The 21412-nt window shown below is 31.5% G+C and overlaps 1 protein-coding gene across 1 annotated transcript; it reads left to right on the top strand.

Moving 5' to 3' along the window:
- The first annotated feature begins 960 nt into the window (after positions 1-960).
- LOC149476492 (neurotrimin-like) lies at positions 961-17763 on the top strand. Its single transcript, XM_089711708.1, has 12 exons — positions 961-1254; positions 6115-6272; positions 8888-8945; positions 9152-9273; positions 10157-10298; positions 11989-12133; positions 13314-13444; positions 14009-14113; positions 14836-14958; positions 15469-15550; positions 16965-17017; positions 17463-17763. The coding sequence occupies exons 1-12, from the start codon at positions 1122-1124 to the stop codon at positions 17657-17659; spliced, it is 1449 nt and encodes a 482-aa protein (XP_089567834.1). The 5' UTR covers positions 961-1121; the 3' UTR covers positions 17660-17763.
- The last annotated feature ends 3649 nt before the right edge of the window (positions 17764-21412 follow it).

Genomic DNA, 21412 nt, shown 5'->3' with positions numbered 1-21412 from the left:
AATAATAATTTAAACATGGCCCAGAAATTAAGATTCAAATAATCTTTATAATGTCAAACATAAAAAATAGGTAAATATTTTTTTGATATTATGTAGTGCATATTTCTAAAAAAAATCTTAAAATCTCCAGTACTTAAGTTTAAATAAAAATACAGATCCAACAGCTATAAAATAACATGTACCTACATCAAACTCACAATGTATTTTAAGATTTTATGTAATATGTTAAATTTATCGTGTCTTCGTTTCAGGTCCTGAAAAACAATTCAGCAGTCTATTTTAAGCTATGCTAGGACAAATAATTATGAAAGGAAATATGTATTAAGTCGTTACACGACACGAAAACCGTCTCCAATGAGTAATCTTGCACCGGCTCCTCAAAGGTGAATCAATTAATTGACGAGATGATTAAGTTGGTGATACACTGAGTGCGTTTTAATTGATGGTGATACCACAGTGGGAAATGAGTTTTGTTATAGTTTTATAAAATACGGAAGTCAATGATTAATTGAGCAACTTTTAATCTTTCGTGGCATGAAAATCAGTATTTAGGCTTCAAAATAACGAATTAAGGAAAAAGTAAGTATTTTATTATTTATCTATATATTTTAAAACTTATTATGAAATTAATATTAAAAATTAGACTTTTAAATTATTAATTTCTATGTATGTGTGTGGCAACATTAACCCCTTGACCACCGACCTGCCCGATCAGGCCACGACATACACAATAGATTTTCTATTGTGTCTGTGATTCCGGGGGCTGAGGCATTAAAAATTAAAAGCTGAATACACTTGCTGAATACTTTTTTGATTAAAATTTTCTGGCTAATTAACACTTCAAATATAAGCATAATCCGAGATTATAGCTACAGAAAATAAATATATTATACAAACTCAGTGTACCACAAACCTTATATTCATTGACTTCGATGCGCGGGAGCATTTGTATCCCACTCGCTCAGCTGTCTGTGCGTCTCATAACAATCATTAGAAAAGAAAAAAAAACAACTGCTTTTTAAACGTCAGTAATTTCTTTTTTAGAACTGTCAATATTTAGAATTTTGGCGGCAAGTTATGTCAACTTTTTTCTTATAAAAAAAAAAAGTTTAAGAACAAAAATGTTAAGCAAAGTTATTATTTTGTTAATTGTTACTCAGGTGATTAGTGAAAAAGTATTCAAAAGTGTTCCAGTTGTTGTGAAAACATATGAAAATGATACAGTGTTGCTTCCTTGTTACATCGATGACACCGGTTTGTAATTTGTATATTCTTTAATCTTTTCTTTAGTCTTTACATTAACTAATAATAATTAATGAGTATCCGTATATTGTATGGCACAAAAATATATTTAATGTGCACCGTACATATCCACATCAATATGAACCCTCATAAACAGTAAAAATTTTCACCTGTACCACACATTTTACGTTTTGAATAAAACTTGAGCTTTTTTGTTTTTGTATTAAATATCGTTCTATTTACGATTCTTTGCAAAGATCTTGTGCAAATTTATTGTGCAAATATGTATTATTGTAAACGTTAATGAAAATTTTTAACAAAATTGCTCGATATCGTAGTCGATAACGCGAAAATACTTACGTGAGCGAATACGATGGAAGGCAAGTATGATGTAAGTAAGTAAATTGTATTAGGTATATATCTTAATTATTTAAATAATATTAACACAAAAGACAAATTTTAATAAATTTGTAACTACCAGTTTATCAAAATTTGAAATGCTTTCATGTAACTAGGTACCTACTTAAGAGTTACGTATAATCTTCTTATATATAAAAATGAATCGCAAAATGTGTTGGTAAGCGCATAACTCGAGAACGGCTGAACCGATTTCGATAATTCTTTTTTTATTATATTCCTTGAAGTACGAGGATGGTTTTTATGTAGAGAAAACGTAAACATGTACAACGGGCGAAGCCGGGGCGGACCGCTAGTTCTGAATAAGAATTTCTAGAATTGAATAACGTAAGGTATGCATATCTAAATTTTACAACTAAGTATGTATTTGAAATTTGATTATCTCTATATAATTATTACTTACCTATTCAAAAATAAATATTATTTTTCAATCAGTTAGAAACTTATGGAGCCTCTGCAAGATGTCTATGGTAAAAAATTAAAAATACCTTATACTATTTAATAGTTATCGATCTTATTGGTTTTTTTTTATTTTGACGTTTTCTACATTAAGGCTGGGTATAGAAAGTAAGTGTTCTTTGTTTTTCAATCGATTTCCCATTTTTGAAGATTGATGTTGAAAGTAATAAAACGAAATTGATCAAATATTGTTTATCGACTATTGAATAGAATATTTAATTACCTACAAAAGTGTAAACATAATTAACATGATTGTGTTAAAATTGTAATTCTGATTCTGCCCCGGCTTCGCCCGTGGTACATATTTCGCAATAATAGGTAGCCTATGTCCTTTCTCGGGTATCAAAATATCTCCATACCAAATTTCATGCAAATTGGTTCAGTAGTTTAGGCGTGATTGAGTAACAGACAGACAGACAGACAGAGTTACTTTCGCATTTATAATATTAGTATGGATACATAGGTACATAGATTATATAGATAGGTACATAGATAGACCGACAGACACGATAGAATTACAAAATTTCGCATCTACTAATCTTATAACGCTGAAGAGTTTTTTTGTTTGCTTGAACGCGCTAATCTCCGTAACCACGGGTCCGATTTGAGATAAATTTTTCACTGTTAAATTAAGTCCATTTATCGACGAAGGAAGGTATCACGATAATAACAATAGGAGCGAAGCAAATCAAGCAATGTGGGTAAAACCACGGGGCACAGCTAGTAAATAATAATTGCATGGAAGCAGCATCATAATCATTAATCTTTCTATAAACATTGGAAATTAGTATCGACAGCGTTCAAAAAAGATTTAAATAAACTCGAGCGAAGCCGCGGGCGAAATTAATATTTTTAGATGTTTGTATAGTTACTAACTAATCGCTTAAAAATATTTAACGAGTAAGTAGTTACCTACTTAGCGAAAAATAATTTATGAATATGATTAAAATTGTATTTGTAATATACGAGAAACGTCGCAGCCCGCAGGCCTATTGTTGTTTATTTGAAACGCGTTTGAAATTATCATGTCTATCCAATTAAAGATGGCGCCGGTAGAGCACCGACTATAAAACAAATTGAAATTATGTTAATCGAAGTAAGCTAATGTTTATCTATTCCAAAATTACTGCACAATCATCATTATTTTAAATTTAATAGGGAGATGGTAGGTATTATTTTAATTTTGAGTTCATGTTCTTACTTCTAGCGTAATTAACTTTTCTGTAAATAAATGGTCTGTCTATTATTATACTAGTAATGGAAGATTCTGTATAATTACACTCCATTAAATTTTGTTGAAATGAAAGTAATATAAACTTACTCAATTTGGCGCCATAATAATTTTATATTGTACGGGATTTGTTATAAAAGGCTGAACACATTTTATTGAAATTGAAAACGATTAAGATAAACCTTGATTTAAAATAAAATTTAATATTGTTTTGCGGTTGTACTTGCGTGCTGGATCAAGAACAAGAAGCCACCTTCCTTCTCAAATGTTCTATATTAATAATAAACAATATTAAATTGAAACATTAATTATTTTATCATCTAAACTTTATTTAGAAGCGCTTTTGAATCAGCTAGTGCCGAAATAAACTAGCTAAGAATTGATTAATGGCATTATTAGTTTCGACTTCGAGTTTCGACTGCTTTGTAAAAAAATACTTACTAAAACCACTCTGGAATCACTATAATGTATTAAAAAAGAGCATGTGTGCTGAACACACGTGTCAGAAGTGAAACTTGTTTGGCAAGATTTAAAGATGCCAAAATCGTCGCCTTACTCCATGACGCGACATTAAAATTTTCACTCAATGCGCCTAAATGAACTTCACTTCATAAAACTGCTTCAAAATTCGATAAATAGAGTCAGGCAGACAGCAACAGCGAATTTGTTTTATACTATAAAAAAAGTATGCAGTTTCATAATAGATAAGATGAAAGAATTTTTTCCGCACTACGTTCAAACACACAAACAAAACATTCAACAGTAGCATAGATTAGTATTATTCAATAGGAAAATAATATTACCAGTCCTTAGTTATAAAAACGTTTGTTACACTAAATCCATGCTTTTGTAGTTAAAATAAATGTAATAAAAATAACTTTTAAATGTGTAATTCGCTACTAATCAGATACGCTTGTAACATATAGACAAAAGAGTACACAATGGCTCAACATTTTTGTGTGGAACACGCTCCAGTGATAATTTATTACAAGGTTCTTGTAAAAACTTCATTATAATGTTGAATGTATGAAATGCACTATATTATAGATTTTATGGATACGTCGGCATCTGTGTTTTAAAATACGTATAAAAAAGATTTACAGCAAGCAACAATATAAGCAATAAAGAAATACGCATTATTCAAAACCGACGTTATTTTTTACGAAGGACAGATTTGATCTTTTCATTCTTTGAATTTACCTAGTGATGATCTAAATTTAAATACCAAAAAAATCTTATCAATAATAAACTAAACTTTTTAAAATTAATATCTGCTATTTACTTACTACTTACAGATGTCTTATTCTACTTAATTAAACCTGAAAACGTCACATTTGCGTATAATCTTTGACCCCATAGATCAAACGATTCAACACTACAGGAAAAACAGATTTGATCTTTGTATCCCAATTGTGAAAAAGTCTTATCAATAATTAAATAAACTTTTTAAAACGAATATCTGTTTTAGATGTCTTCTACTAATACCTAAAAACACATCTGCGTATAATCTTTGGCACCATAAACGATACAATAGTACAGGAAGGACAGATTTGATCTTTGTATCCCAATTGTGAAGGGTCGACAACGAATTTATAGTCCTCTTCCTATATTCAACCATATAATTGTATTATCTTGGTGTGGAAGAATTTACGAGAAAAGGAATTGGTACAAATAAAACACTTGAAGGATATTTAAATTTATTTTTATTAAAATTAATACATAATATTATGATAAACGTATATTTCTTAGCGACGTATTTAATAATCACGAAATAATGTAAAGCTAGCTAAAAGCTAGAATAGAATGAAAACTGGTGCAGTAGTTTTTGAGTTCATTGCGAACAAACAGACAGACAGACGTGGCGGAGGACTATAGTAATTAGTAATACCTATGTAGTGATGTTCTTGAATGTATATAGCCTATAGGTACTTCATGTTGATTATTTTGTTATCATTTCACTGAACGAATTGTTCACTGAACAATCCGTTCAGTGAAATGATAACAAAATAGAGTTGATCGAAGAAGCACTAGATTTGTTTACGGCAATGGTAAAAATAGTGTTGTTATTTTAAAATTTCCCGATATTTGCAAGAACAACCAGGGATTGGACAAATCTCGGATTATATTAATTCCCTGTGACATATACTTTTTTTAATCTATATGTTCCCATTTTGTAATATTAGCCAATAGTTCTTTACAGAAGCGAAAGTCCGAATCCTTCCAAGCGAAAGCTTAGTATGGTATAAGAACGTGCCGTGCGTGAAAATTGTCCTGAAATATTTATTTATTTGGAACTATAGCTGTGCTCCGCGGTTTCACTCTCATGGTTCCGCTCATGTTGGTCTTAGCGTGATGACTGATGATATATAGCCTTCCTCGATAAATAGGCTATCTAACACCGCAAGAATTTTTCAAATGGGACCAGTAGTTCCCGAGATAAGCGCGTTCAAACAAACAAACAAACTCTTCAGCTTTATAATATTAGTATAGATATTCCCATGATCTACATTATCAATTCCAGCCCCCCTAGTCAAGTGGCTTTCTGTTAGCGTAGCGTTCAATAGAATAGACTACGAATGTATGAGATTGACGTAGGCTGTAGATAAACGTATCTACAGGTTACGTCAATCTCATACACATACGCTACGCTAACAGAAAGCCACTTGACTAGGGGGGCTGTTCTATATTTTCCAACAAATGTTATACAGATTACAGGCAAATCCATACCATCTCCATTTTATAATATATCAATAATTTCCTTACAGAAGCGAAACTCCGAATCCGTTGGTACAAAGACAAATCCCTGCTTGGTGACAGTGACGTACCACACCACCTCTTACCACCTAGGACGAGAATGCACGCTAACTTCAGTCTGCAAATAGATGAGTTGAACGCGAAAGATAGTGCCGATTATACTTGTGAGGTATGTTAAAATATTATAGTAATATTAATACTTATCCTTACTAATATTAATACTAATACCAATCCTTACTAATATTAATACTAATACTAAATAGTATTATCCCAATTAATATTAATTAGTGATGTAACGATACATAATTTTGCCGATACGATACCGATATTTATATTAAATAATCGACGATACCGATACTGATATCGATGGCTTAGTAAATAGATAATAAATTATGCAGTTATTATGTATAAAAGTTACCTACACCAACAGAGACTCGACTGTAAATATATTTTTTTAAATAAAAATGCCAAATCCCTACCTATATCCCTTACTATTGGTAGATAATATTTGTTCAATATACAAAGAGTCCGCGCGCTTTTTGAATTGTTTAATTTCGATATCGGTTGTTTTATAATCGGCGATACCGCTATATCGGCCGATATATCGGTATCGGTATCGTTACATCCCTAAATTAATACTAATCTTAACTCATATTACGAATTGGAAAGTGAGTTTGTTTGTATGCTTGTCTTTTTTCTTCAATGGCGATTTTATGATATGATTTTTGTGTCTGAAGATAGGCTATGAAAATTAAAAAAAATAAATATAACAACGCGATTCAATTCAGAATAGGAACGTCAATGACCACGTAATTTGAAAAATACGATTTATGTAACAAAGCCCTACAGTTTACCTAATTAAGCTGTTTATTATTTATAAGGCATAGGTAATAAGGCATCTTATGTGTGAATTGTGATATATGTATGGTTGAACACAAACACATAAATAGGTATAGACGGTATAGTCTAATTTATATTTGTCGGTCATTTTTAGTCCAACCTAGTTTAAACAAGTTTTATTTATTCTAATCATTGTGAGAAACCATATCATTTAATAAAAAACACCGAAATAGTAACAATTTCAGTTGCGAAACACCAAGCAATTAATTTGAGCTCGTACCGCCCTTCGATCTTAACTAAGAGCAATTTGTTGGTAGTGATGTGCTTGCTGCTGGGTTTTGTCGATAAACACTGTATTATATCGAACATATTATATGTAATAATTTAAAAGAAATATTACCCACGGGGCATTCTGACAACCATAATCTCGTTTCTTGAAGCGACTATTTTGTGAATAATGTAATACAATTTGATAAAATAACAAATATTTTTAATGAAGTAACTACTAACTAAACCAAAACAATCATAAGAAATTATGATTTTTGTTTAAATTTACAAAGCCTATAACCCTACCTAATATTATAGTCCGTTCTATTCTCAGAATTAAAATGAACTTCTCTTAAAATTAATTTGAAGAATAGAATGAAATAATAACATTACATTTAAATAATATTACCAATACAATTCACTTATTTGATCTATCTACCTAGAAGTAAAAAAAACATATTTTATCGATATCGATACATTCACATCACTAGTCGTATAAATTCGCTGATAGTTCTAAGAGCCGATTACACAATTAATCAATTTGTTAACTCCTTTGTGATGACTTCAAGTGTTTAATTTTGGGAAACAGTATAAAAATAGATCGAGATATTGCGTAAAAAATTGTATGTTATTGTCTGATGTCTCTTCATGATGGGCAGCGTTGGCCCAACAAATGATGGTCGATATTTGCCGCCACTACGGCGATTATTATGAACTAGCTGCTCCGCGCGGTTTCACCCCCGTGGCTCCACTCCTGTAGGTCGTAGCGTGATACCCTATAGCCTTCCTCGATTAATCTAACACCGAAATAATTTTTCAAATCGGACCAGTAGTTCCCGAGATTAGCGCGTTCAAACAAACAAACAAACAAACTCTTCAGCTTTATAATATTAGTATAGACTATAGATAAACATCAACAATGACGGCCGATCATTTAGGCCCAACCAATTATTTAGGCCTCTACCACAGAATAAACTTGAAACCTGAAACCAATCAAATATTACTTACATATTCTAAATTATTTACTGCTATCTATAACTTCCTATACAATTTAAAATTTTATACTCGCGTGGTACGAGTAAGTAAGCTAAGTATAAAATTAGTACCCGAACGATGTCTGGCATTTCGCTAAGTTGTAATTAAGCTCGGAGCTTAATTAGACTTCCTTTTATTAAGACAATCATTTGTTTCCTAAGCGTGCATGCATAATTCCGATGCGTGTTCGCATATGAAGTTAAAAAATATTTTCTTTTTTAATTAGATGCATTTGTACTGGTTAAATATTATCAAAAACGATGTAGTTGTTCTAGAGATAGTTTATACGTAATATAGTTTTCCTCTCTTCTCTTAATATTTATTATTTATGGTTGCAGTAATTTTAAATTTACAGTACTTAAATAAAACTTTAATTTTAATTAGGGCTGATTTTTCAATCCTTGGTTAAAACTTATTCATCGAATAACGTATTAAACTACCATTTCAAAAATGTATTCTAATTGTCCGTACATACTACATATATGTATCAAGTTCAGGTGACATTTTAAAATGTTCGTGTAATACTTTATTGGACGGATAAATTTTAACCAAGGATTGAAAAATAAATATTTTTTTGTTGAGCCATTAATTATGCTTAAGAATAGGTACTTTATTTTGATTTAAGTATTCATTTGTTTTTAGGTTATCCGACCAGAGCCGTGGGGTCCAATCAGACAAACACACACAATAGAAGTTCAATGTATGTAATTAAAATGGTTTTCAATAAAAAATATCGTGACCATTTTTATGGTGGAATCCCGCCTCGTGATTGATTTTTTTTCTATTCTCTGAAAAATTGTAATTATAGTAGGCAATTGCTTAGCCATTGCGAGTTTGCGTTTTTTTAACAAATAACTGCTTTTGATAAATATAATACCTAGTAAACAATAAAAAAATGTTATTCAGACGCACCAACAGTAAAAACAATACCAGACGATGGTTTCGTCGAAGTGCGCAAGGGTGACTATGTCGATATCGGCTGTGAGACTACTGGGACTCCGCAACCAGTCGTCGATTGGAGTAAGAATGTATGTATTATTGCATTTATAAATTAAATCAAACACCAGAAAATACTATGTACTATAGCATTTATGAAGAAATGTGTGGTAAAGTGTTTTGTGTAGTTGGTGGAATTTAATTTGAAAATAAATCCTAATTTATATTGCGTTTTAATGAAATCATCTAACGAATTGACGAACTAAAAAATATATACCAGCCGAATTATAACCACCTCCTTTTTTTAAGTCGTATAAAAAAAAATAAGACAAAAATAGCAAAAATTACATTTTGTTTTGCGAATTAATGAAAGCTAAACAAAATTGCATGTATGTATGTATGTATGGGTTTCGATTATCACAAAATATTCTCACGTTCTTTATATAGGTTTTTATATAAATATGAATCAGATTTTAATATACTCTTACAAACAAATCCCCTCTTTGGAAGCCGAACCGGGTGGGAGGTTATAAAAATGAGTTCAACAGCGGATTTGACGCATTTTGTGTTTGGCTCTCGGACGTTACGGTCGTTTTTGGTTGTGTTCATTATTATTTTGAGTCAATTATTATTTTACGTGTTAAAGGTAGATATATAAAATCACTAGCTTTCCACCCGCGGCATCGCCCGCGCAGTCAAAAAAAACCCGCATAGTTCCCGTTCTCGTGGGATTTCCGGGATAAACCCTATCCTATTTCCCGGGGTAAAAAGTAGCCTCCCTTTCTCGGGTATCAAAATATCTCTATACCAAATTTCATGCAAATTGGTTCAGTAGTTAAGGTGTGATTGAGTAACAGACAGACAGACAGAGTTACTTTCGCATTTATAATATTAGTATGGATTTTGTAAGGAATAAAACTTTCAAGGTTGATTTAAAATCTCTAAAAATACATTATGTACATATATGTTTTTAAGGGAGCACCCATGGCACTACTGGACCACAGGTCGCGGATTCGATTCCGCGCTGAGCACAGATCGTTGGCTGGTGTGTATGAATGTACTGTGAATAATGGAGTCGGTGATCCCGTGAAAGCGTCGATAAATGTTGTTATTCATGGTATGTATTTGTTGGTTTTTAAATTGGTATAAAGATAGGAAAAAGTATGTGCAATTTAGGTACTTAATCTACGGAAAAATATATGAGTTTACAGTGCGACACAAAAGAGATGAAAATAAATGAGGGCGCCACCGTCGCTCATATAGCAACACTGATACTGCGACGCAAGCGATCTTGATACTATAGAATAAAAATCCAAAAATCTATATAATATAATCTAAAATAAATACCGCGATTTAAACCGTTATAATTGTTTCATTGTAGCAATAGTGTAATTTAAGACAAAAATACATTAGTATTTTAATTGACCTACCTAGGTCAAATTTTACTTAAATGTATTTGGAATTAGTTATTTTATAAAAATCGGTCAAGTGTTTAGACTGCAGAGGCACACATAGAATCAAACATACAAACAAACAAGCATACATGCAGCTCAAATACATTACCCTCTTTCTGGGTCCGTCGGGTAGAAAAAAACAAGGCGATTTGAAAACCACATATTTTTATTTTTTTTTTGTAGATAAATTTTGTACATTAATATAATTCATCAAAATCTAAATATTCTACTCCTTCAAAGGACTGATCATCACTCTGTTTCGAAGTACTGGCAAGAGGGTACGGGGCATCTTCAGTATCTGTAAATATGATACAGTAAATATGATTTTTTTTCTTATGGTTTGATTGATTAATAGATAGATAGCTGTATGAAAACAGTTATCACTATACTATGTAGTAAAATCTAAACTAGGTACTTTATTTGAGGCTGGTTGGATTGGATATAACTTCTTGACTCAAATTGTGCTGGTCGCACTATAAAAACTAGTTTTTGTTTACATACAAATAACCTCAAATTAAATTGCGAAAACGTAATAATCGCCATACATACATACATTAAACACTCGTCACTAATGGAATATTCTATTTTACGTAGTATTGAGCAAAAATAAATGGAATCTCACCGGTATATTCTGCTGTACGTTTGTAAACGTTTTCCAAATCAGTCAATAAATTTCCAGCTTGAAATTCGGACAAACACCGAATAAAAACTTTATACACCACATCACGGACACCGCTACGTTTTACCTTTTTCATGATGTCTCCTTTTTTATTTAAATTTCTTGTTCTAAATAACAATTTTATCTCAATAATTCTCCACTTCACGAAAAAAACAACAAATTTTTATTCAACTTGACAGCTACATTGCCAATTCAGGGTTGCCAGGTAATGAAAAACGAATTAGTTCCAAAATAATTAATTTCATCTCTTTTATGTCGTACTATAAGTATGTAATATACACAATTAAGTTATTTATTTGAAATCTGAGTGATTTTGATAAAATGTTTAGTTTCTGTATAGTTTGTACGCTTCGTAAATACAAAAATTACTGCTTCGATTGACATGTGTAAGTTCAAACTTTTTTTTTTATTAACTACATCCAGTATGTTATTTATATACATATATATATTAATCTTATAGAAAATGTTACAACACGAATATACAAATTAAACATTCTTTTAATCAAACCATATATTATGTAATCCTCTCAAATTTTCGGGTTGTCTGGCAGAAATCGGTTACAGCGATAAGACCGTCCTTTGTACATGTTACTACTTGTATAGCTCTTAGTTTCTAATCCTGTATTTAATGTGCAATAAAGAATTTTTCATTCATTCATTCATTCATCAAACAGACGCACCAGTAGTAACAACAGATCGTAGTTTCGTTCACACGGCAGTGGGTTTGCGCGCGGTTTTGTCCGCGAAATTAGAGTTCGCTATACCGCCCGCTAGAACCGCTTGGTTTAGAGATGGGAAACCTGTTAAATTGGATGATCGGTGAGTTTTGTGTATAATGTACCTTTTTTTTTTTTTTTTTTTTTAAGTGGGGAAATCTTGCATAGATACCCACGGCCTCCGGGGAAGGGGCCGTGGGTTATGTCGGATTCCTACCGACCAAAACCCCACTGTGTTCCGTCAAGCCGCATCAACGACGGGGCCACGGGTATGGTAGAATTCTTCCGTGACCCCGTCAGCGGCTGCCCGTCGCCGTGTATAATGTACCTACTAATATTAAATGATGTATGTGTATGTATGTTACTCTTTCATGCAAATACTACTGAATCGACTACAATGAAATTTAGGTCACATAGAGACGGTAACTTGGATTAACGCATGGGATAGTTTTTATCCCGAAAATTAGACGGTAAAGGAAACGATGCAAGGTTTTCGTTGACTATGCGGCCGAAGCCGCGGGTAAAAAGCTAATTTTTACAATAGAAATTATTTTTCGATTTTAATATGTATACGCATAACTATTATATAGAATGAAATAAAGAAAACGTTTATATAAATTTATAAAGAATAGAAAAAATTCGATCACGAGGCGGGACTCGAACCCGCATCCTTCGCGCCATTCCGGGGCGGATGCCTGACCAACTCAACACCGCCCCGGAATGGCGCGAAGGATGCGGGTTCGAGTCCCGCCTCGTGATCGAATTTTTTCTATTCTTTATAAATTTATATTTATAAAGCATTTGAATGCCATAAAACCAAAAATATAAATTCAAACGTTTATATGTTATGATAGAATATATTATGACTTGAAAATACTGGACTGATATTAAAAATTCTTTTGTTTTTCCTGAATGATAATATATTTTGTTGTTTTGAATGTACATCGAATGGTTAAGATAAAATATTATTATCATATTATTACAATTATTTTCACGTAATATAATGTAACTAGCTTACCGCCCGCGGCTTCGCCCGCTTTGTCTAAACCCTAATAAATTATATACTAAAACCTTCCTCTTGAATCACTCTATCCATTAAAAAAAAACCGGATCAAAATCCGTTGCTTAGTTTTAAAGATTTAAGCATACAAAGGGACATAGGGACAGAGAAAGTGACTTTGTTTTATACTATGTAGTGATGATAATATGATAATAATGTTTTTACATACTATTTAAGTTTATGATTTGTTTTAAAAACCTATAAATATTAAATTTCCTTTCAGAGTGGTTATAATGGTACAAGAAAATATACACCAACTAATTTTCCGCACAGTTCGGAAATCTGATCTCGGAAATTATACATTCCGAGCGGAAAATAGTCTTGGGATGGCTGATGTTGCGTTTAAACTTACTGGTCAGTATTTGATGAGATTTATTCTGTATATGTATATTGTTCTTCGTATTTATTTGGTAATTATTTTATTTAGATTTGCAAGGCAGTTAACTTAAAATTTATAGCCCAAAAATAATTTAATATGTTACTTGTGCATCTGTTTCACTGATCGATTTTCTTTAGAGACAAGTAGTTGATTAGCCTTCTGTGTCCTGCCAGACCGAGACATTTTTTTTTCTTCGTCTCCACCGGGAATCGAACCCAGGACCCCTCGGTGGTACGCTCACGCGTCAACCACTGTACCAACTACCAAGGGAATAGGTGAACTACTTACTAGTAAATCCATGGTCACCCTAACTTAAAATACTCCCTAGTTTATCAAAAATAATAAAGATCGTGAATTTTTTGAGCTTTTTATTCTTCGAAAAAAAAAAATAATCTTATTTATTGTCATCTGATATTATATAAAAGTTGTATGTATTTTTTTCATTCAGTTTCATGATCTTTTTTACTAATAAACAATTTTTTACGTTTATTTTTATATTTTTTTTACATGTAAGATTAAAATATTTTTTAAATATTCAGGTGTACCAAACATCGCATCATTTAAAGTAGAGCCAGCATTGAATAAGGCAACACCAGTATCATATACTCTGTTTTGGGAAGTTGATTCTTATTCCTCTATTATTGGTAAGTATTTTTAATTATTTATTGGCTTTTGTAATAATCCTCAAGATTTTGTTGTATTTTAAAGAGCGTTTTGTAATTTTATTTGTTCTATGGCTATTTTTATAATAATAACGAATGTTGAAATCGAATCTCGCTGGTGAAATTGTAGTTTTTGTAAAAAGTTCATGAAATATTTTTGTTCTAAAAATTTATTGTTTCGAAACTACTGTTTTTTATGCTTCCAGTTACATACAAAATATTTTATAGTCTTCCTGATTTTTTTTTATATTTGTAATGCTCTTTAAATTATATAATCTTCATTTCTAAAATTTTTTATGATCTTTTTCTACATATCAATATGTTTTTTTTAAACATAATTTTTGAAATTGATATTGTTTGTTTTATGGCATTCAAATGCTTTATAAATATAAATTTATAGAGAATAGAAAAAATTCGACCAACTCAGCCACTCGTGACCCGCCAGAGCAATCGAATTTATTCTATTATTTCATGTTTGTGTTTGTGTTTATTGTATTCTTTCATGGGCATCCGCCCCGGAATGGCGCGAAAGGACGCGGGTTTGAGTCCCGCTGAGTGATAGAATTTTTCTTATTCTTTATAAAAATAATTTTTATCATTTTTCCAAAGAACACAATTTCTTTTGTTTCGTTGATTTTATTAACTATCTTTTTGTAATTTTTATTTCCTTTCTATGCAATATAATTATTAAATATTTCCTATAGAATACAACCTCTGGCTCCGTCCATACTACGGTAGATTAACAACAATCGAACCGGACGCATTTACAACAGAACAGCCAACTAATTTGTGGAGTAAAATCGTTGTTCCTGGAGATTCTAGTGATGGTAAGATTTTTTTTATTATTTTTTATGTAAAAAAGGTCTGAGCACACGTGTCAGAAGTGAAACTTCTTTGCCAAGTTTCAAAGATTTTCTGTGGTGCACAATAAAGAATTTGTTTTGTTTGTTGTTGATATCAAAATTGGCCTTAGGTGCGTTGAGAGTAAAAATTCAAAGAGCAAGGTCGCGTCATGGCAATACCGTCACGTCATGTTTCACTTCTGACACGTGTGCCAGCAATGAGCAAAAATCTAAAAAAAGGGTCCTTTGAACCCAAAACAAAACAAAAACAAAAACAACCTTTACAACCTTTCAAAATGCGATGCGATTTTCAAAACTACACGATTTTTTCCGTTAATTTTACTAATTTTCACGGACTAATTCTCAATATATTTTCGATTTTATAAAAGTTACGATGTTTTAAATATCTATTTATTTTGTAGGTATAATTTTTAATAACATGTTTTTTTGATAATTTTCTCTTGTAAAAATGTACTAAAAATCAATTATTTTCAGGACCAATCCACAGCGCTACATACACGGTGCGAGGATTAACGCCATCTACTGTTTATGAAGCTATAGTTACGTCTAGAAATAGGTAATAAACCATTCAAATCAAATCAAATCAAATCAAATCTGTATATTGCTTTATCTATATAAATTTATTCGATTGCTCTGTCGGGTCACGAGTGGCTGAGTTGGTTAGGCATCCGCCCCGGAATGGCGCGAAGGATGCGGGTTCGAGTCCCGCCTCGTGATCGAATTTTTTCTATTCTCTATAAATTTATATTTATAAAGCATTTGAATGCCATAAAACCAAAAATATAAATATTGCTTTATCTGTTTATATGGTCATACAAAGGTGTTAATATATTACAATATTTATACACATATACTGCCATTGTAAATGGCGTGCAAAAATTTTTAGAAAGTACAAATTAAATTATCAATAATATACAAATAAATTACAAAATACATACAAAATTTCAATTAAATTATATTAAAACTCATACATTAATGTCATTATCATTCAAGTATTCCTTAACACTATAATAATTTTTAGCTTGTAGCAGTCTATATACTTTATTTTTAAAAATATTCGATGTCAATTCTACGTACTAGAGTTTGACATTGAGTAACTATGTACTACGTACTAGAGTGGCTATTCCAAACAAAAACATGGAATAGCCACTCTAGTGTGGTGGGTGAACTTACTGGTGAAAAGTCACTCCTCGGGCTTTATTTGTAACTTGTAAGGAACTGTTAAAACAATATCTCAGCACACACGAAGGCATTTTGAACAGAGCAATAACACGTGTTGACAAACAAGCGGGGGGCACAGTTCGGCACAGACTAAATGAGACTTGTGACGTTTGCCTCTAGCTCGTGTTACAAAGTGTAGTAGCGATGTCCTCTCTAGTACGTAGTACGTATGGTAACTCAATGTAATGTAAAAGGTTAAAAAACGAAGCTAAAATCTTATTGATAAAAAGTGGTCAAATATTGACCTAAACCTGAATTCTGATTAATAAAGAAAATTATCCATGATTCTATTTTTATTTAATCTATACTAATATTATAAAGCTGAAGAGTTTGTTTGTTTGAACGCGCTAATCTCAGGAACTACTGGTCCGATACCTTTTATCAAAACACCACGCGGGCAAAGCCGCGGGCGGAAGCTAGTATTAAATATGTACATAGTATTTATAAATTTATAAATAATTAAAGAAAAATCCGTATAGTTCGCCACTCGTCCAATCCGCCCCGGAATGGCGCGAAATGATGCGGGTTCGAGTCCCGCCTCGTGATCGAATTTTTTCTATTCTTTATAAATTTATATTTATAAAGCATTTGAATGCCATAAAACCAAAAATATAAATTCTACATAGTATTTTCTAGAGTTTGATAAGTGATTGATGAATAAATCGCGTTTAAAATCTGTTAAAAAAATGAAAAATCTTTAATTTCTAAAAGTTTGTACATATTATTAATTAATTATATTTAATTTACAGATTCGGTTGGAGCAAACCATCAGCTGTATTACATTTCGCAACAGAACCTGGATGTATGTATTTTTAATATTCTAACAAACATACTTACTCATTTATTTTTTAAGTGAAATTCCCTTAAAACAATTATTTATAACTATAATGTTTGTAATATTTATGTTTGTTGTTAATAATTAATAAATACGATCCCTAATATTATATTAATATATACTTATTAATTATTATTAATGCGAAAGTAACTCTGTCTGTCTGTCTGTCAACCGATTTTGATGAAATTTGCCACAGACAATCTTTAGACCCTGAGAAAGAATATAGGCTACCTTTTATCAAAACACCACGCGTGCGAAGCCGCGAGCGAAAGCTAGTACTATATAAAATTAAGACTATGTTCTTTAAAAAAATAACTCCAATTTAACTTCCAAAGTAACTTTAGTCCAACAAATTTCAGTTAATTGTATTATTTTATTACATTTTTTACAATAATCTTTGTTTTTTTTACAGTTGGACGAACATTACCATCAACATTCGAAGAGACAGATATAACTCCAATATTAGAAGAACCACAACAAGAACAAGCAATTAATTTAACAAAAGCGCATATTTTTGAACGACTAAATGAAACGTCAAACGGCTTTACGCGGGAAAAATGGAGTTTTGCCGCCATTTTTATTGCTATTCTGTCAATAATGTTACGATAAAATGTGTGTAATTTATTTTTGATACTCAGTTGTAAATAAATAAATAGTATAATATTTATGAAGACTAATTATGTAACTAAGATTATTAATAAATATTTTTTTAAATTATACAAATATTTTATTTCAAGACTCAACAAGACAAACATTCCGCCAGCGGCTTCGCCCGCGTAATTAAAGAAAAACCCGTATAGTTCCCGTTCCCGTGGGATTTCCGGGATAAAACCTATCCTATATTCTTTCTCAGACAAGTTATCTCTGTACCAAATTTGAAGTAAATCCATGCAACAGACAAAAATTCTAAAAATCTATATTTTTGGCTTCAATAACGATTGTAAATCACGCCCTTAGTAAAAATATTTTTTAACATTGAATATTCAATGCACAGTTATGACTTTCCTACTATTTTATTACGTATATATGTCACATTTAACTCTCATAAAAATTCAAAAATTAAATAAATAATTCTAATTACTAAAACACTGCCGAGTATGATCAAAATCCGTTCAGTGGTCTTTGAAAGAGTCTCAAACGTCTAACACATGATACATATTATAAAATATCGTGAGTTAGCACCATGTTAGCACATTAAAGATATAATATTATGGTCGCATTCCTGCTTAACTTAACAGTATATTTAAATTTAATTGTTTGTAGTTGTAGAAAGGGAATGAATGAAACAACAAATTATGAGTACAACTTTATTACATCAAAACACAAAAATATATGAGAACACTGTACAACTTTATTACATCAAGAACATTAAAACTCATCAATTGAAATGGCGGTCTCATCAGTAGATGTAATATAGTAATATTACTTGCTCTGTGGTCTCATCGATGCTATTTTTCCAGGGAACCAGAAATAAATACATATTAGCCTTAATATTAGCCCAGTCATATTAGGGGTTTCACCTCGGAATGAAAGATAATAAGCTGGAAATTGGTAAAAACCTTTGTTTTGGTACCCTAAATATTGTCTCAAAAGTCACAAATGCTATCGTGTCCGCGTCTTAAGATATTGAAGGTCAAAGGTCACAAAAAACGATTTTTCGCGAATATCTCGGTTCCTATTGCTTAAATGATATTTTCACCTATTATAAAAGTTGTAGAGTATAAAATTATCTACAACTTTTGTCTAAACTTTTTTTTTGTACGATCAACCGTTTTTGAAGTAGAGCGCGAAGAGTGCGCAGCGTACAGTCATATATGAGCTAATGCAGGGTCAAGCGTGAGTTACGGTTATCAGTACGTTGTATAAAGTCAATTATTGACAAAAAAATTATAATTATTAAGCAATTATTCAATTATAGTATATTATTAATTCTGGATTATCTATTTTAGTTATATTTTAAAATAAAACGACATTATATATGTTTCCTTTAAAACGTGTAAATTTTTAAATACTTATATAACTGGAAATACTTGTCCCTACCCTATGATCATTTCTATTTATAGCCGATTTAAAAAAAGAAAAAAAAGTGTTACTAGAGCATTGGAGAAAATTACCAATTTGGATAAACTGGTGGAAGTATTTCAACAAGAAAACTGCCCCGTACAAACTTTATTTTAAAATGGAGTGCGCATCTTTTTGGCATTATATAATGCTCCAGAATCTGAGGACAACCTTGATTATTTCCGCTACACGCAATTCATCAAATTAACAAAACTAAATAAACCTGTACAATTGTCAACACTTCCACCAACAAGTGTAGCAGCCCGTCAACATATCAATCTCATAATATTATAAATGCGAAAGTAACTCTGTCTGTCTGTCTGTTACTCAATCACGCCTAAACTACTGAACCAATTTACATGAAATTTGGTATGGAGATATTTTGATACCCGAGAAAGGACATAGGCTACTTTTTATTGCGAAATATGTACCACGGGCGAAGCCGGGGCGGCCCGCTAGTGAAAAATAAAGATATATCTAAAATATATTTCCTTAGTTACTGTCTTTTTATTTTAAAATATAACTAAAATAGATAATCCAGAATTAATAATATACTATAGTTGAATAATTAAATATAATAATTAAGAATAAGTACAGAAATAATGGGCATTGCTTAATAATTATAATTTTTTTAATTATAACCGTAACTCACGCTTGACCCTGCATTAGCTCATATATGACTGTACGCTGCGCACTCTTCGCGCTCTACCGCAAAAACGGTTGATCGTATAAAAAAAAAGTTTAGACAAAAGTTGTAGAGAATTTTATACTCTCCAACTTTCATAATAGGTGAAAATATCATTTAAGCAATAGGAACCGAGATATTCGCGAAAAATCGTTTTTTGTGACCTTTGACCTTCAATATCTTAAGACGCGGACACGATAGCATTTGTGACTTTTGAGACAATATTTAGGGTAACAAAACAAAGGTTTTTACCAATTTCCAGCTTATTATCTTTCATTCCGAGGTTGACCCCTTTTTTTACCTAATTTCACTGGGCTATATGTACATGATATAGGTAGATAATTAGAAAGTTGATGTATAAATTATTGATGCTTCTAAGAAGCAATTGTTTGACATCTTTGTGTCTAACCAAATAAATGCACCATCTCTTTGGTCTTTACTCAAATTTTATATCTGATAACCTTATAACTAATTAATTACTTCTTAAAAACGTAATATTCATGAAAATATAGTTTTCGAAGCTCTTTTTTTACCACGATATAAATCAGGCGAATTAAAAAAAACTCAACCATTTATTTATTCAATAAGATTTTTTGTAGAGCACTTTTGAATCTTCACGTTCTTACCATTTACCACCGATTCGAAAAGCTATCTATAAAGAAAAACCAGCAAGAAATTCCATACTAGATTCTGGTGATGAGGGCCCGCTGTGACTGGAGGCGCGATTTTCTGTGGTAAAAGCATGCCAACAAGATGCCAACCTACCAGAACTAACAGGAAATTTATCACAAATTTTTCGTCTCAGAATTTTTTATAACACTCTTATATTTACGATGTGGATGTTTATCAACCATTTTGCTGGACTACTCAATAGTTCGCTAATAAATTGTTCCGTATCCATTATTTTTACTAAATAAACAAGTGACAAAAGTTATTCGTTTTGATCGCACGCATGCTGCCCGTCGTTGGACGTTGATGCGTATTGAACGACAGAACGACGCACTCAAAGAGTAAAGTAATACATGGACGCACTCTACGCCGCAGCGCGTGTCGTCGCTGAGTATATAATATGTTCTGTGGTCGTCGCATGGCATATTATTAGTAAGTAGTAATTTTTTGTTTTATTTAAAGGCTTTTAAGGTAGCAATTTGTATAAATTCCTTGTGAATAGATTTTGATTGAAACATTTTATATTATCGACAAATATGACAAAAAATATCACTACATTGTATAAAACAATGTCGCTTTCTCTGACCCTATATATGCTTAAAAATCTTTAAAACTACACAACGGATTTTCATGCGGTTTTTTTTAATAGATAGTGATTTAAGAGGAAGATCAGTATGTATATAATTTATTCGGTTTTAGACAAAGCGGGCGGAAAGCTAGTTATGTACAAGCCACAAATTTTACAGGACAGTAATTTGTGGCCAACCAACGAATTTAAATTCGGTTGGTTTTTAATGTTTGGATTAACTAAATCTGTATCTATTAGGTTTATTTCCGATTATTTTTGGTACAAGCGACATTCTGAATCGGTAGTAGTAAAAAAATGACTATTCATAAACACTTTCAATAGTACTTTGTTTTGGGATACTTATAAGAAATAAAAGACA

Source organism: Colias philodice, chromosome 27 (genome assembly GCF_061535455.1).
Source record: "Colias philodice isolate Cphi_HAF_F1 chromosome 27, ilColPhil1 Martin Lab GWU primary, whole genome shotgun sequence".
Lineage (NCBI taxonomy): Eukaryota > Metazoa > Arthropoda > Insecta > Lepidoptera > Pieridae > Colias > Colias philodice.
Note: the sequence above shows the minus strand (reverse complement) of the source record. Positions and strands in the feature narration are given on the sequence as shown.